Source organism: Eubalaena glacialis, chromosome 9 (assembly GCF_028564815.1).
Source record: "Eubalaena glacialis isolate mEubGla1 chromosome 9, mEubGla1.1.hap2.+ XY, whole genome shotgun sequence".
Lineage (NCBI taxonomy): Eukaryota > Metazoa > Chordata > Mammalia > Artiodactyla > Balaenidae > Eubalaena > Eubalaena glacialis.
The window spans coordinates 115081915-115100354 of NC_083724.1; the positions used below are offsets into that span (position 1 = coordinate 115081915).

The window sequence follows — 18440 nt, forward strand, 5'->3', positions numbered from 1 at the left end:
CCTCCTACATGTGCCCTCATGGCCTCCAAGACTCACTATCCCAGCACCAACCACACTGAATTGTAATCGCCTGTTTACCTGTCTGTGTCCCCCATGGGACTATGAAGCTCCCTGAGAGCAAGGACTTTGTATCCTTACTTCCTGGCAAGATGCCTGGCACACAGCAAATAGTAAATAAACATTCATTGAATAAATGAACACATGAAAAGAACATGCATTCTGGTAAGCAAAGTGAGAACATTCCATGCTAGGAAATAGGCACTACAAGTCAGCAACATGAGATAAGCATGTCAACAGTGGGAGGAGGGCCAGGGAGGGCAGAGGGCAGGGGAAGGCAGCCTGTAGATGCCAAACGGATTTATTTGAGAAAAGAAATTAGGAAAAAGAGAGAAAGTATTATTGGTTAAGGGCCTAAAAGGTCAGAATCGTGAAGACTGATAGGCTAGGCAATAAGGAGTCAATGGTCTGAAGCCGGAGGATGACATTTTTTAACAATAAACACAGACAATAGCTGAAGGAAGGGGGGTGAGACCAAACAGACGGAGAACACTTTGAAGGCAGCCCAGACAGACATAAAGGGAAAAAAATTACAATTTCATGGCATTTGAGGAGCTGGAAGAAGCAGATCTACACATCATACAAAACAATTAACAGACTTTGGGGAATGGATTGGATATACAGGACAAGGGAGAAAGCAGACTTTAACATGCTCCAAAATCTGAAGCCAGAAATGCAGTCAAAGGGAAATTTGGATGCAGTGATTTAAAAGAATAAGGAGGCAATAATAAGTCCAGCGTCGGCAAGCTGCAGGTGTTCTGAGGATAGGGAAATGATTTAATCTGAGCTTAAAGATAAAAGTGGCATGTGATGTTTATGGAGATCTGCTAGGTACCTTCATCAAAGTACTTAACAGAAATGTCAGTTCATCTGGAGTGAGGAAAAGAGAAGTGGGTCTAGGGCCAAGGCTGGAGGGAGACTGTAAGGAACGTGGCAGAGGGGCAAAGACGAGAGAAGTGCAAAAGGCAGTGAGGAGCTTCCTACCTGTAAAACTCAGGGGTTTGTGAAAGGTTAAGTTTATGGTGCATTCACCCGGTAATATGGGAAAAGATCAGGTAGCGCAAGAAGAGGAATACAACAACAACAAAAAGATTGCTATAGAAGCCTAGACTAAAAAGAATGTCAACAAGAGACTGATGAATGGTGCAGCTGTGAGATGCTGTGGAAAACAGAAAAAGTAAGTTTGACCAGAAACTGATCACTGTTGAGCTAGAGATGTGAAATAAATCCAGGAGGTAAAAGATGAGAAAGTCATGTTCACAGACTGAGTTGAACAAGGTGAATAGGAGAAATCTCATCATGGTTAAGAGAGAGACTATGGCAGCAGGTGATGAGACAGTCTTCTGAAAGCCTTTTTCCATATTAAAACCCCTCTGATTTGCTTAAAGGCAGAAAAGGAGGAATCAGTGAAAAAGTTAATGACCCAATGACCTATGCTTCTTTGATGAGAGAAAGTAGGAAATATATTTGGAATCATGAAGCACATCATACCTAGCCTTCTAAGGCCAATTAAAAGCCCACTCTTCGGGCTTCCCTGGTGGCGCGGTGGTTGGGAGTCTGCCTGCCAATGAAGGGGACGCGGGTTCGAGCCCTGGTCTGGGAGGATCCCGCATGCCGCGGAGCGGCTGGGCCCGTGAGCCACAGTTGTGGAGCCTGCGCGTCTGGAGCCTGTGCTCCACAACGAGAGAGGCCGCGATGATGAGAGGCCTGCGCACCACGATGAGGAATGGCCCCCACATGCCACAGCTAGAGAAAGCCCTCGCACAGAAACGAAGACCCAACACAGCCATAAATAAAAATAAATAAATAAATAAAATTAAAAAAAAAAAAAGTGAGCAAAGGGAAATCAAGCAAGACTAAATTATAAAAAAAAAAAAAAGGAAAAAAAAAGCCCACTCTTCTAAGAGGTCTCCTAATCCCCAACAGGAAGGGGTGCACCCCACTTCTGAATCCCATAGCACTTCACTGGATTTCTAATCTGAAAGGATCAATCACTTGTACCCTGGAGAAAAGTCCTGTGTGCACTCATCTTCTTTCTCTATGATAACTTGTGTAAATCCAGCACCTACCCATCTATGTTCCCCTTACAGCCTAGCACATTTCACTGCCCAAAGCAGGGGTTTAGGAAATACAACAGACTAGATGACGGAAGGAAGGAATGAATAAACAAATGAATGCACGTAAGTAGCATATATTACTTTTGAGAGAAGGAAATACTCTGCAGAGAGAAGCTGTCTGCCAGAGAAGAAACAAAACAGCAAGTGTGGAAAGAAACAGACAGGAGTCCAGCAAGTTGTTCAGTCTCTCCCTCCTCGCCTCATGGGATCTGCTTACTGAGCCCAATTCTCCAAACCAATCACAAACCGTGTGTAGCTCAGCTTCCTCACCGCTCCTGCCCCCAAATATATCAAGTTTAACTTTTACTGGTTGGTGCTACGTTGCCGGTGAGGACAGAGCTTTGCTTCCTCAGGACCAACCTGAGGAGGCCGAGGCTTTGGGACAACTTGGGGCTGCGTCCATGGACAGGAACAAGCTTCCTGCCCACAGCCCTGGCAGCTGAGGAAGGAACTGTATGCTGCGGTTTGTCCCAGACATTTTTCCTAAATAACATTTCGGGGACATGGCTGTGTCCTTTACCCAGGAAGAGTGGGCCCTTCGTGGATATATCCCAGGGACAGCTGTACAGCGATATGATGCTGGAGAATGTCAGCCATCTGGTCTCCGTAGAGTAACTGAGGCCCAGAGAAGTGATAGTTTTCAGGTTGCCCCCTCTTGAAGGGTCAACACTCAGCCCAGGCCTGGCTCTCACACAGTGGGCTCTGATGCTACAGAAGAGAGTGCAGAATTGAAGCCCAGGTGTTCCATGGGGACCAGGTTATCAGGGGAGCAAAGGAAGCCTCAACCACCTATATTGACATGAGTTTTGTGGATGCGGGACAATGTCTTTGTGTTGACCTCCATCCCCAGCTCTGCTCTGTGCATGAGGGTAACCATGTGATTTTAACCCCCCAGTTCTGTACCAGGGTAAGTCTGACACTCCTAGAAAATTCCCAAGGACTGAACCTGATTGACTGTAAGATCCCCATGAAGCCAGGCCTGGAGGGAGAAGTAGCAGCCTACAGATATTTCCATCAGAAGACTAAGGACTAGCTGAAAAATGCTAACATGTACATCCACATGAAGATTTGGAGCAAGTCACTGACTTATTACAATAAAATAAAATATAGAAGAAAAACCAAAAAGCCAAAAAAACCATTTACTGCAGAGCATCTAGATTAAAGAATTGCATAAACAATAACAAAACATTTGGGGAATTCAGAGGGAAGAAGAAAAATATAAGAAACAAAACAGAGCAAAACAAACCTACCCAAGCAACTGCCTCAGCTCTAAAAACCTGATTCAAGGACTCCAAATTTAAGATACTTTCTTTAGATTTAAGGGAAGAATCTACATTTATTACTGCCAAAGTCTTTAAGACCTCAGGAAAACAAACCAGGAGGAGTATCTCCCTGAACTCCAAAGGGAGAAGGATCAGGAAGGGGAGACAGAGTAAATATGGGCAGTGTGGGGTAGAAGGAAACGTTCTCTCAGGCCAGCTACCAGCCTCCTCCAACCCCAAGGGCAAGAAGGAATTCCCACTGTGAACATCAGAAGCTTCAGGGAATTGACTGGGTAGAAATTCTCAATTAATTAAAAAAAAATTTATTTCTTACAAAAAAGATTCTTTCCAAACTTCTAAGTCAGGGATTCTTAACCTGATGAATAACAATGGGTTTCTGAGGACTCTATAAAGTCACAGTCTCCAGAAAATAAATGTAAAATCTTGTGTAGGTGTGCAGATTAAAAAAAAAAAAAAGTTCTCATCAAATTCTTACCACCAGGCTCTTGGGTCCATGACCCACAAAATGTTAAGAACCACTGCTCTAAGGCAGACGTTCCCAAATGGAGAGAAGTTTCCTGCTCTCAAAACATCTCTAGCCTCATTCTTCCTGATAGCCACCACCCATCTACTAAGATGTTCTTAGTAGTTCATGGCCTCATAAGGTTTACCTCTTGGTGAACATTCCTCAAGTATTCTTGAAAAATGAAGAGTAAATCTCGAAGGCTTATGAGATTTATGGGAAATAAGGTTGGGATGAAAGAAAAAACGAACAAAGTTCACTGTTGTCTAAATATGCGATATATTCACCACCCTACGTATATTTTAAATAACCTGGGACTAAATTTCTAGACACTACTGACAATGGTGGGCAGGGGGGAAAGGTGGGAGGCTCTGGAGGGAGAGATACAGACAGTGATAAGATACTCACAGGAAGGACAAATGAAGGAATAACCCGGAAGAATAAAAATAAAATATATACGGATAACTAACAAGAATCTACTGTATAGCACAAGGAACTCTACTCAGTATTATGTAACAACCTAAATGGGAAAAGAATTTGAAGAAGAATAGATACATGTATACGTATAACTGAATCACTTTGCTGTCCACCTGAAACTGATACAACATTGTTAAATCAACTCTACTCCAATATAAAATAAAAAGTTAAAAGATATATATGTCTTCAAACTTGCAGAAAGAAATTTAGCCTTCTAAAAGAAGGCAAGAAAACATGGGGAAAAGAATGAAGTAAACTAAAAAAACATGAAGATGGCAAAAATAAGCCCCCAATACAATAGGGATTATAAGAAACATAAACGGTTTCACTAATCACTCTCTAGATTGAAAAAGGAAAAAAAAAAAATCCCTTACTATGTTGTCTACAAGGGATTCAGTAGAAAAGGACACAGAAAGAGTGAAAAAAAAAAAAAAAAAAAGGAATGAAAAACACTAGCAGGCAAGTATGGAAGGGGAAAAAGTCTCCTGGCTTTTAATGCAGTTTTGATCGAGAAAAAAAAGAAAACATCCTGATAGAAAGAATAATTGATCAATAAGACACAATGATCACATGAACATATATACCCCTGAGTATACAGCTTAAAAATATAAAAAGCAATAATCAGTAAAACTATAAGGAGAAATAGATAAATCAACAAATAACACATCCTTTTCAGAAACTGGTAGCTAAGGAAAGATAGGAGACTTAAAAACACAACAGACTCAAATGAATAAATACATACAGAAAAAATTTTCACTCAGCACTGAATACAGAGTCTTTTCCAACATATGTTGAACATTTACCAAAAAGGATTGTGTTTCAAAGTAAGCCTAAACAAATTTCAAAGAATCAGTATACGCTTATTATAATGTAAAAGAAAATTAGAAAAGAATCCTTAAATGTAAGTATAACATGACAAAAGTCTTGTCTAATGCTAAGTCTAACCATACTGGGATAGACTAGAAACAAACAAAAGTATACTATAAAATAACCTTTGGTTATTTAAATCAGGAACATTAAGAAGGAAATTATGATATACTTAGATATGAATGACAAAGCACTTCATATCAACATTTAACAGTTAAATGATACTGAGAGAAACTGACAGCTTTAAATATACTTATTGGAGAGCAAAGAAAGACTGAAACAAATGAGCTAAGTATTAAAAGAAATGCAGCAAGGTACACCCAAGGAAGGAAATAATAAAGGGCAGAACAGAGAATAGAAATACAACAAAAACCACTGAAAGCAAAAATTTTTCTTTGAAGAAAATCAGTAATTAGGCAAACCTCTGGCAAGTCTGAACAAGGGGGGGAAAAAAAGACATAGTGAAAAAAAATTTGGAATGAAAATTGAATTACACAAAAGTTTAAAATATAAATTGTACACATATAATTCCATGTGTATGATTTTTGAAAACCTAGGAAAAATGGACAAATTTCTGCAAAATTGGCATACCTTTGACCCAGAAAATATAATTCAATAGCTATGAAAAAAATTAAAATGGTAATCCCACACTTAGACAATTTTATGGGGAATCTGACTTTCAACAGAAGATAATCCCTATCTTGTAAATTTCTGGCCATCAGAAAAAGAGGGAAAGGTGCCCAAATCATCTGATGAGACTAATGTACCTTGATTCCAAACAAATGAAGATAGTACAAGAAAATAATGTATGGGTCCATTTTTCACTTATGGATACAGATTATAAACTTCAATAAAATACTGACCAAATGATTCCAGGAAGGTATTTTAAAAAGAATAAATTATATGATCAAGTAAGATTTATCCCAGGAATGCAAGGATGGTTACATGCGAGAAAAGTTAACATTACAATTCACTACATTAATGGTCTCAATGAAAGAAATCACATGATTAACTCAGACTCAGAAAAAGTATTTGATAAAAATAACACCTATATCTGGTTTTAAAAAATCAGAAAATTAGGAACAGAGGAGAAACTCCTTAACCTGACAAATAAAGACATGTAAGCATCATATTTAATGAAGAGATTAGGAAAGCATTCCCTTTAAAATCAGATATAAAACAATGATGCTGCTATCATCACTTCTGTTTAACATGGAACTAGAGAGCTTAGTTACAAGATGGGAAAAAGAAAAGATACAAGGATTGGAAGCTTAGTGACAAAACTGTTACTTCTTTGCAAATACTATCATCAACAGATAAATATCAGAATTACTATGAGAATTCACCATGGTTGCTGAATATTAGATTGATCTAAGAAATTAATACTGAGACGGTGTGCTCAGTAAAGGCTAGTTCTCTTCCATTTGGGATGCTGTACTTTTTTTGGCCTCAATTCTCCAAACATTCTTATTCAAGACCATTTTTCTTCCTTCCACTGCTTCCCACAGCTCAGTCTTTAATCCTCAGCATGTTATATATTTAAAAAAATCTGATGGCTCTTCAATTTGTCTCCAGGCTTGCCTTCATATCCAACTTCCAGCTCTGCATTTCCATCTGTCCAATGTTCTAATTCCTATTCATCATACACACTACCCCCTTCTGAAACTAATGACCGCGGCCGCCTCCCCACCCCCACCAACTCCTCCTTGTCAACTGGATTAGTGTCATTATCATCATTCTCAGTGTCGTCCAGGCATAAAATCTTTGACTTGTATTTTTCCTTCCCTGAAGACAGTGGTTATTCAAGAAATGTTTGTTGAATTAAAGATCTGCCAATGTTTCTTTAACTTACCTTTCCATTCTTACTGTTACAGGCTTAATCCAAAGCCTCATTTAGATTATTAGATCAGTATAGCTGCCTGCCACATTCTTCCTAGGTCATGGGGTTCCATTACTAAAGCTGATCCATTACTAGGTCATGGGGTTCCATTACTAAAGCTGATCGGTGATTGGCCCTTTTCTATAAAGTTGAAAAGTATAACTGCCATGATAGGGTGTAATCAGCCACAAACAACCCATGAAGCAAATGCGTGTGACTGTATTCCAACAAAACATTATTTATCAGAACAGGTGGTCTGCTGACCTCTGAAGTATCAAGTTTTTTCAAACCAAACCTTTCCTCATCCCTGCTAATTCAATATAGAATCCAATTATCTGGGTAAAAGAAAATCTAATTTCTTTCTTTTTTACATACAATAGTGGTTGCCAGCTAGAAATTAAAATTACTTACTTAGGTATGCTGCTCATTACTTTCAAGACCTTATTTTCCCTTTAAATTTACAGACCTTGTAAGTATAATTTACTGGAAATTACATCAATAGTATCGTAAAGGCAGGACAAATCGGAAGAGTTGGCAGCCAAGTAATCTTTCTGTCTTTTATGGGAGAATATATCAGGAATGACAGAAGCTGCCAATAAAAAATTTGATCCAATGAAGCAGATTAGGATGCCATTGATGGGCTTTTGATTTCAATAAGTGGGAAAGGCCCAGAATTCTGCTAGCTATAGGAAAAAATAGCCACTTGTCCCCTCTAGACCTTGAAATGAAACTTGATTATAAAAAAGGTACAAAAACAATGCAGAGTGGCAGCTCAGAAGAATCCTACTGTTCTAGACTTACAGCAGTCATTCTTTTTCCTATATTAAAATGGGACATGGACTCCTCCTAGTTATCTATCTATCCATCCATCCACCCATCCACCGGCTAACTAACAATATCTAACTAACGATATCTAATCTCCCTTGCCCTCCTTTACAAACATGGAAAGAACCAAGATTTATGAAATGAAAAATAAATTCTTTACAAATACCTAAAATGGAATAACTAACATTTATAACAATATTTATGCACTTAGGTGCTTGCCAATGTGACTGATAATGAATGACTACCTTAAAACTTTCCAATAGCTTCAGTCTATACATTCAAATAAAATACAAATTTCTCATCATGGCCTACAAAGTCCTACATGGCCTGGTGTCTGCTAACCTCTTGGACATGTCCTGATCATACTTAGTATGCTGCAATCACAATGGTCTCCTCTGCTCTGCAGACATGCCCAGCTTGTTCTGGTGTTAGGAGCCCTTCATCTGCCATGTCCCTGTAATGCTTTGTCCACAGCTTTACATGCCTCATTTCTCCAGGTCTCAGTTCCAATGAGACTGTCCCTAGAAGCTTCCTCTGACCATCCAATTTAAACTAGTCTCCATCACTCTCTATATAACTCTGCTTTGTTGTTTTCAGTACTTGTGTCAGAATCTGGAATTACTTTGCTCATTTATTTTCAGCACACCATTCTCTCTCTATACATCAATGAAGGCAGATTCATGAGAAGGGACTTTGTCTGCGGGTCACCACTGAACCTCTAATACCTAGATGAGTGCTTGACACATAGTAGGCCCTTAGTAAATATTAAGTAATTAATATTTGTTGAGTAAACAAGTGATCATCTCTGTTACACTCATCAGGCTCTGGTTATTGGAAGTGTTGGGAAATCTCTAAATCCTAGAGGTGACCTAAAGGCAGCAGGATCTTACAGAGGAACTATGGACATGAATACTCTAACTTTGATAAAGAGGAGGACGTAAAGTTTCAGGTAAGCAAGATGAATAAGCTCTACAGACCTGCTGTACAACATCGCACTTATAGTCAACAATCATGTATTGTACAGTTACACATTTATTATGAGGGTATATCTTATGTTAAGTGTTCTTACCACAATAAAACAAAGAGTGTTTGTAGAAACTGAAATTAGGAAGATTTAAAAACAGCTGATGGTACTTTGGACACATTCTGAATTTAGTGTAAATAACCAAAAAGCTGAGCTGTTAAAAGAGAATTTAGAATTACCTGGGGGTGTGTGGTAAGCAAGGAGGATCCAGAGACGTACGACACTTTCTCATAATGGGATTGGATAATCCAGTTGGAGCTTCCAAGGGCATAGCCAGAGCTTAAAGGAGTCACCTGGACTGCACCAAAAAGCTCCTAGAAAAGAACCACAATAAGAATGTGTGATGAGCATTCAGCAGTACAGTCATGCCAGATAAGTTCGCAGGGAAAAATAACAGAAACATTCTTCTCCACTTAGAAACTATTTTCAAGTGAACCAGAAAGTTTAAAGTAAAACAGAAAAATGATGGAGACCATGTGGGAGACACATCTGACAGTCTTTACTTGTCACATCTCTGAGAGATTCAGTCTATCCACATGGCACCAGGCACCTAGACCTCACTCATTAAAAGGCAGAGATGCTATATCATGAAATAGACCGAAGAGACAAATACTTCGGTTTTCTTCTTCTTCTTTTTTTTCTTCCCTTTTCAGGTTAGGAATTAATATCTTGGGTGTTCTGTACTGAGTGGCTGTGGGCACAAGTTAACAGGAATGGGAACCCTTATCATGATCAGGTCAGAGCTCAAAAGTTATACTTGCCAAATTATTTCTTGATCTCTTTTATTCTATCTGTTTCCTATTTCACTAGTCCAAAATCTGTAAAGTGGTGTCACTGTTCTAAAGTAAACAGGATGAGATGCCTTTCTCCTGACTCATTACATGCTAGCTAGTGATGTGGAATGTAAGGGTTAGGAAAGAGTGCCAATAAGAACCTGGGAAAGATGGAGGAAAACAACAGATGTTCTATCTCTTCACTATGTACTAGTACAAGATTTGTAGTGACCGAGTGGCTTAAAAAAGGGAACTAGGGACTTCCCTGGTGGTGCAGTGGTTAAGAATCCGCCTGCCAATGCAGGGGACACGGGTTCGAGCCCTGGTCCGGGAAGATCCCTCATGCCATGGGACAACTAAGCCCGTGCGCCACAACTACTGAGCCTGTGCTCTAGAGCCCCCGAGCCACAACTACTGAAGCCTGCGCTCCTAGAGCCTGTGCTCCGCAACAAGAGAAGCCACCGCACAAAGAGTAGCCCCTGCTCACCGCAACTAGAGAAAGCCCGTGCAGCAACGAAGACCCAACACAGCCAAAAAATAAATAAATTAAAAAAAAAAAAGATACGTAAAAAAAAGGCACTATAGGATCCTTCCAAAGAACAACAGTATGAATCGAAAGCATTCATCAGTCACTTAAAATCATATTAACACTCACAATTTTCTGAGAATATCCCACCAGCTGGATTTTACTAAGGGCAGAGTTCACCTCTTGCATTGTATAGCATCTTCTCCAGGTTGATACTTCTACTGCATCCTTGAGAGGAGAAGGCAGCAGCCTGCAAATGTATCATAAAGTCAGTTCTTATCTATAGAGGATTCTGTTCAAGTAATTTGTCCATTTAATCTAAGTTGTCCAACTTACTGGCATATCTGAATGTTCACAGGAATCTGTTATAATTGTTTTTATTTCTGTAAGGTCGGTAGTACTCTCCCCTCTTTCATTTCTGACTCTAGTAATTGCAGTATTCTCTCCTTTTTTTCTTGGTCAATCTAGCTAAAGGTTTGTCAGCTCTGTTGATCTTTTCAAAGAATCAACTTTTGGTTTCATTGATTTTTCTCTATTGTTTTTCTATCCTCTATTTTGTTTATCCAGCATATGGCTGGGTCTTCTTTTTTGTCTTTTGTTTTTTTAAACCCATGTGATAATCTCTGTCATTTGATTGAATTGCTTAAGCCATTCACATTTAATGTTATTACTGATGTAGTTGGCTTATGTCTGCCAATTTAATTTTAGTTTTCTATATATCACATATCTTTTTTGTTCCTCTATTCCTCCCCTACTACTTTTTAAAAACAGTAAGTGAATATTTTCTGATATAGCCTCTTAATTCCTTTCATGATTTTTCACTTTTTTTTTTTTTTTTTTAGTTATTTCCTTAGTGGTTGTTCTGGGGCTTATCATATACATCTTAATATAGAGCATTTCTGTATGACACCTCACGTTGTCTTCCCTATTCACAAAGGTAAATGAAATGAACGTTACTTGTGGGCCTGCAAAGCTATAGAAAAGAACTGGCTTAAACACAACTGAGGCTTGGCAAAAAGAGGAAAATAAAACATATTTTGCAGGGAGGCGGGGCGGGGAGAGCGGCGGGGCCGGCGGGAGGATGCGCGACACGCCGGGCAGACGCCGCAGGTCCCATGCTGCGCTGTGACCCCCGCGCCCCTGCCGCCTGCGCCCGCCCCTCGCGTCCTTAGCCGGTCCACCAAGCGATGCCCGCTGGGCGGCTGCGGAAGTCTGTCGGCTCCCGCTGAAGGGCAGTAGTGCCCCGGAGCCCCCGTGCCCCGCTCCGGCCAGGAGCCTTCACGTAAATGGGTCCAGTCATGCCTCCCAGTGAGAAACCAGAAAGCTCAGGAATTAGTGTCTCCAGTGGGCTGAGTCAGTGTTACCGGGGCAGTGGTTTCTCCAAGGCCCTTCAGGAAGACGATGACCTCGACTTTTCTCTGCCTGACATCCGATTAGAAGAGGGGGCCATGGAAGATGAAGAGCTGACCAACCTGAACTGGCTGCATGAGAGCAAGAACCTGCTGAAGAGCTTTGGGGACTCAGTCCTGCAGAGCGTCAGCCCCGTCCAGGACCTGGACGATGACACGCCCCCATCCCCTGCCCACTCCGATACGCCCTACGATGCCAGGCAGAACCCCAACTGCAAGCCCCCCTACTCCTTCAGCTGCCTCATATTTATGGCCATCGAGGACTCTCCAACCAAGCGCCTGCCGGGAAAGGATATCTACAACTGGATCTTGGAACATTTTCCGTATTTTGCAAACACACCTACTGGGTGGAAAAACTCAGTGAGACATAATTTGTCCTTGAATAAGTGTTTTAAGAAAATGGACAAAGAGAGGAGTCAAGAGTATCAGGAAAGGGTCATTGTGGTGCATAGACCCAGAGTATAGACAAAGTCTAATTCAGGCTTTGAAAAAGACACCTTATCACCCACACTCGAATGTGTTCAATACACCTCCCGCCTCTCCTCAGGCATAACAAAGCACATCAGGTCCACCCCTCTGGCCAGGCAGCACCTTCTTTAAGAGAAATGGAGCCCTTCTACAAGATCCTGACATTGATGCTGCCAGTGCCATGATGCTTCTGAATACTCCCCGAGATACAAGCAGTTCCTCCAAGAGTGATACAAAATGGAACGCGGGTTCGGAGCTGAGGCCTCTTTCCTGGAGTCCGGCCTTTGCCAATCACTCCCACTGGAATGACAGCAGCCGTGAAGAATGGCCTCACCAGCAGCCGGATGCGGACTGAGAGTGAGCCATCCTGTGGCTCCCCTGTGGTCAGTGGAGACCCAAGGAGAATGACAACTACAGCAGTGCCAAGTCCTTCAGTGCCAGGAGCACCTCGCCCGCCAGCGACTCCATCTCCTCCTCCTTGGCCAACGACCACTACGAGTTTGCCACCAAGGGGAGCCAGGATGGCAGCGAGGGCAGCTTCCAGAGCCACGAGAGCCACAGCGAGACGGAGGAGGATGACAGGAAACGCAGCCCGAAGGAGGCCAAGGATGCTCTGGGGGACAGCATCTATGCATCCCAGCACAAGAAGCGCCAGCACTTCGCCAAGGCAAGGAAGATCCCCAGCGACATACTGCCCCTCAAAAAGAGATGCACGGAAAAGCCCCCCGAGATCGATGACGAGGAGATGAAAGAGGCGGCGGGGTCGATCCTGCAGTTGGCGGGGATTAGGTCCTGTTTGAATAACATCACCAATCTGACGGCAAAGGGGCAGAAAGAACAAAAGGAAACCACGAAAAATTAAAAACAAGTCACTGATTTGTTTTGAACTTACGGCCATTTGGTTTCAGCATGTCAGGAGATCTCTAATGATTTGTGGCAATATCAGCAATTTATTATTATTTTTTTTTTCTTTTTTCTTTTTTTTTTTAGTTTGATTTTCTTTCTTTTTTTTTTTTTTAATTTGCCCCCCTCCTTTGTTTTGGACCCTTAAGAATTTTATGTTTAAAGGAGATTGAAGCCATAGAACTCATATTGACACTCAGCTGTTTTACAAAAGCTTTTCATTATCTGAAGACAAAACCGAAAAAGCCAAAATTACCATTGTTTCCTCCAGCTTGTCAGAAACCCGTGGCTGAATCCACAGGGACAGCAACGATAATGCCACGGGGATACGCATCCGGCACTTAGAAGGCACGTGTACAAAGTAACCATCGATCAGGCCCAACCTTTAGGTTTAAAAGGTCAGGATGTGCACCCAGTTGTGTTCACTGAGTGAATGCACATAAAGCAACTGAGGAGAAGGAAGGATCCCTTGTCCCCCTAGGAGCAGACCCAAGCTCGCAGCACTGGGCATCAAATTGTGCCAGGAAAACCCCTAGCATTGCCCCAAGCGTGCGATGTGGGGGTGGGGGGGCGGTCACCAGTCCTCTGTGCTTCTTAACTGTGAAGCCTAGTAGCATCTTCTGGGGTGGACACTGGACCATTCATGTTCAACAGGTGTCAGTGACTCAAGAGAAGAAACTGGATCAGTTTTTAGTGATGCTGCTAATCACTGAATTCTGTTTTACATTAAATGAAGAGAAGGTTCCACAAGCCATAAGCCTGAAGGTTGGTCCTGCACATGTGTGTGTGCACACACACACACACGAGAGAAAAAAACTGATGCAAAAAACAAGCATTGTCTTCTTAACTGCCCAAGTGAAAATCAAGTTCCAAGAAATTACAATAGCTGTTAACGAAGGAAATAGTGGTACAAATCTTTTTCTGTCTGTCAAAACCATTTGATCCAAGTGAAAACAAAACAAAACAAAAAGCTACAGAACCTGCCATTAGCATTGTAGTGTATTTTTAAAAGATGAAAGGCACATTGATGGACAAACTAAAGTAAAACATGGAAAAAAAGAAAGGAAAAAAAATTCCTATACTGCCCTCAAAATGGAGTTTGCAATTAATGTCAGTCAGGATTCATCTTTGCGAAAATCAATGATTTCCACATTCAGCCAGTGTAGCCAGCAGAAATTTCTGATCCACAATGCATGGAATTGCTTTGAAAAAAGAAAAAAAAGCACAAAAACACAAACTTTTTTTATTCAAAAATAAAGTTCTTTTAAGGTAAACAATGTATTTAGCATGAAGCATGAATTATTTTCATGTAAATATAGAAAAGAGAAAAAAAAACATTCTGCAACCTTCCAGACCAGCATCAGGAGCATCCATTAAAACAAACAAACAAAAACGTGTCATTAGAAAAACATGTTATCATCTGCTCGAACACAATCAAGAATAGGCCTGAAGAGTGACTTCTCTGAGATTCTCTGTACAGTACAGGTGAAGGGCCTTCCGGAGAACTGAACCTGTACGTTAGCTCTGTGCTGTCTCCTAAACTATCACTGAACAACAGTAAAGGGCTTCTCTCTCTCTCTCACACACACACACACACACACACACACACACACACACACACATACCACTTCAGACAGAGAGATGAGAGAAGAGAGAATAGCAACAGCATTTTCGAAAGTGGAAAGGAAAAAGACAAATGATAACTGACTTAGCAGACCCAGGAAACTTCAATTCAAGTGACTTAATTTATACTGCAAACCCACAAAAAGCTCAGCAATTGGAAACAATAAGTATGTCTTGAAGTGAGATTGAAGGTGAGCCTAAACACAAGAAAATTCCTAGAAAAAACTGATTAAGAAATAGAACCTTCCAATTCTCTTCACCTATTCCATATAGCTCAGCGATTGACCCTTCCCCTCCCAGGCACATCACCAGATTGTTCTCTGGAGAGAATAAAAATGAGAGTCCGGACTAGGAGAAACCATTGACAATTAGAGGCAGCCACCTTAAGCAAAAGTTTACATACTGAGTAACAATTTTCTTCTCCTCAAATCAGAACACCATCAGTTAGGCTTATACCCTGCAGGGTAGGAGACTGGAAGAAGCTTCTCTGAAAAATACGATCAGCACCAAAGAAAAAACTCAACAAAAAGATACACCAGGGGTTTCACAATGAAATTGCCGAACCAGATTATGCTATAGTGTATTCTATTAAGTCTAGAATTCAACAAGACCTACTTATGGCACACAGACTTTCTAATCAGTTTTTGTTTTTTTTTTTCTGTCTAACTCTTAAACATGAACCAATAACCCAGGATTACCATGCATTTGAGTAAAGTCTCTAAAATGATAAAGGCCAAAACAAATGGAGGAAGGGGGAGAGGAAATAAATTAGGTAGGTAGACTATAACGGTCATTATTCTCCTTGGAGAAATAAATAAGATAGTATATCTAAGAAATGAGAAGAGACTTCTACTAAAAAGTGGGGGAGGCATTAAGAGAATAAAAAGAGCTCTTGGATGGGGAGGGGGAAGGGTAAGCTGTGACAAAGTGAGAGAGTGGCATGGATATATATACACTACCAAACGTAAAATAGATAGCTAGTGGGAAGCAGCCGCATAGCACAGGGAGATCAGCTCGGTGCTTTGTGACCACCTAGAGGGGTGGGATAGGGAGGGTGGGAGGGAGGGAGACACAAGAGGGAAGAGATATGGGAACATATGTATATGAATAACTGATTCACTTTGTTATAAAGCAGAAACTAACACACCATGGTAAAGCAATTATACTCCAATAAAGATGTAAAAAAAAAAAAAAAAGAGCTCTTGGAATAAAAATATGATACCATACAGACAATGAAAACATGCCAAAAAAACATCAAAATTTCAAAATAAGCTAAAAACATTAAAAAATTATACAAGACACAAAAGACCCACAAAAATGAAGAATCAGGAGAGCTTAAAAATGAGGGAACAGAACTCAATAAAGAATTATAAACTTAATAAGAATTCATAGATGAAGACTAAACTAATAGAAACACAAGAGTGGATAAACACAACAGATAATGCCGTTCAGTAAAATATTGGAAGAAAAAATTCAACACTAAAAAGAAATAAAGAGATAAAAAGAATTTGAAAAAAATGACAAGTGTTGAAGAGAGGCAAGGAAGATACAACATACAGATAACAGGAGCTCCTTACAGAAATCCAAGCAAGGGAACAGAATAATAAAAACTATAACTGCAAAATAAAAAGAAACTATACACTGAAAGAACACATTGCATACCTGAAAATACTGACCCAGAAGAATTAACACCAGATATATTCTGGTAAAATATTTACATTATAAAGAAAACAGACAAATAAATCTTTGGCTGTGTGCCAATAAAACTTTATTTATAGAAACAGTGGCAGGCCAGATGTGGCCATAAAACAGAGACTCGGCCATAGTTGCCACCACTGTTCTAGATTGAAAGGGCCCACTAAGCTCAACACATGAATGTAAACTGTCTTTAGGTTTGACACATCATCATAAACTTTAAGAACAAGAGGAGATTCTAAAAGTCCACAGAGAGATAAACAGGATACATATTGAAGACCTAGATTCAATAGCATTGGACTTTTCAACAGCATTTCTGGAAGACAGAAGAAAATAGAGCAATGCTTTCAAAATTCTATGAGAAAACGACATCTAACTCACATTTCCATCAGAGCGTGAGAGTAGAATGAAGATATTTTAGACGTGCAGGGTCTCAGACAATTTACCTCCCATGCGCTCTTTCTCAGGGAGTTGTTGGAGGATGTGTCCTGCAAAATGAAGGCGTAAACAAAAAAAAGAAAGGCCCAGAAAACAGAGCTTCTAAGGGAAGAAAGGGGCAAAGAAATCTTCAGGATCATAGTGGAGAAAGTCCTAAACTGAATGCCATGCAATAGGCCCAAGAGCAGCTGACACCAGGCAGGGGAAGAGTGAAGGCTCTGGGAGACGACTTTTCAAGAAGGTAAAATTGTTAGACCACCCATCGAGTTTGAACATACCGAGGCAAGACTTAGACAAATGCAGGAGGGGTTAGAGATAAAGTAGTAATATGTACACAGAAAACTAAGCAAATAAGCAAACAAGATAAAATTACTAACTCAAGGGAAAACAAAGAGTTGTGCAAGAAGAAGAAAAAAATCGTAACAATGTTGTATGGCCAGTGAATTGCGTGTTCCTGGTCATAAACATGGAATAGAGATTTAGCCAAAATAGCACACAGATCATGATGTTCCAATTCTCTTCACCTTTGTTTCTCCAGCAACAAAGTATCAATGACTCTTCTCTTTACCTTCGGCATAAACAGGTGAAGATTCTCTTATTTCACTTATCTGAGGATTTTCTTATTTCACTTATCTGTCCTATGTGTAGTGAATTGCTTTAGGTTTTACAATATTTAGTCAATAAATATTTACTTAGCCCCGACTATGGCCATAGCATCTAAGTCCTGCAAGGGATTTACCAGGTACAACATAAAGGCCTGTGCTCACAAGGAACTTAAGTCTAAGAAAAATTTTACAACAGTACAAAGCAATAAAAGAGATGTGGAAAGCCATGAGTCATCCTTGCCTGCAGACTTGCCTTCACTCCCAGAAGGGCCTAAAGGATATATTGAAAATGCAAATCTACACATATATACACACACACACACTCCCCTCCTCCACTTTAACAGTGCACCATTCCATTCAGGATAAAATCCAAGACTCTTAGCATGACTTTATAAGGCCTTCTTTATCGAGGTCCTGCCTCAGCCTACATTCTATATACTGAGGTATAAACAGCTCTCGCGGCGCCAGGCTCCCTCAAGCCTGTAACATTCCACCGTCCTCTTCGTCATATTTTGCGTGGACAACACTCCTGCTTTAAAATCTAGACCACCTGTCACCTTTTCTCAGGTCTTGAGATACTCGTCTAGGCCAGGTACACATCGTTTGTGCCCTTTGGGAAGATGGCCTGAGTCTCAGAGCCAGGGAAGTGGCACAGAAGCTCTCTTTGGAGGAGGTTACTGGCAGGGGCCGCTGCTACTGCGTCTCTCTCCTTCCGCACCCCTGCAACTCTCTGCCACCCACTCTGAGGAAGGAGAGGTTTCTCTCAGAGGCACATCATGGGGAAAGTGGAGGATTTACAGACTTGTCTAGATTTAAATCTCAGCATTGCCTCTTCACCTCTGAGCCGGTCTCCTCGTTTGTAAAACAGGGAGAGTATCACTTCCTTTTAGAGCTCTTCTGTGAGGGATAAATGATACAATGCACGTAAGCATCTGGCACAGAACAGATGCTGAGTAAGGACTGTCTCCA

At 40.7% G+C, this 18440-nt stretch overlaps 1 protein-coding gene and 1 pseudogene across 2 annotated transcripts in view; one reads left to right on the forward strand and one right to left on the reverse strand.

Annotated features, from left to right (window-relative positions):
- The window catches only part of INTS9 (integrator complex subunit 9), a 123797-nt gene that overhangs the window by 33657 nt on the left and 71700 nt on the right, over window positions 1–18440 (reverse strand). For both annotated transcript variants that reach the window (XM_061199464.1, XM_061199465.1), the window contains 2 exons: window positions 10460–10580; window positions 9211–9345 (listed from right to left, as the gene is read on the reverse strand). In XM_061199464.1, the coding sequence (XP_061055447.1) occupies window positions 9211–9345; window positions 10460–10580 (256 nt within the window). The remainder of the gene's footprint in view (window positions 1–9210; window positions 9346–10459; window positions 10581–18440) is intronic.
- LOC133097545 (forkhead box protein N3-like) lies at window positions 11617–13069 on the forward strand (annotated as a pseudogene).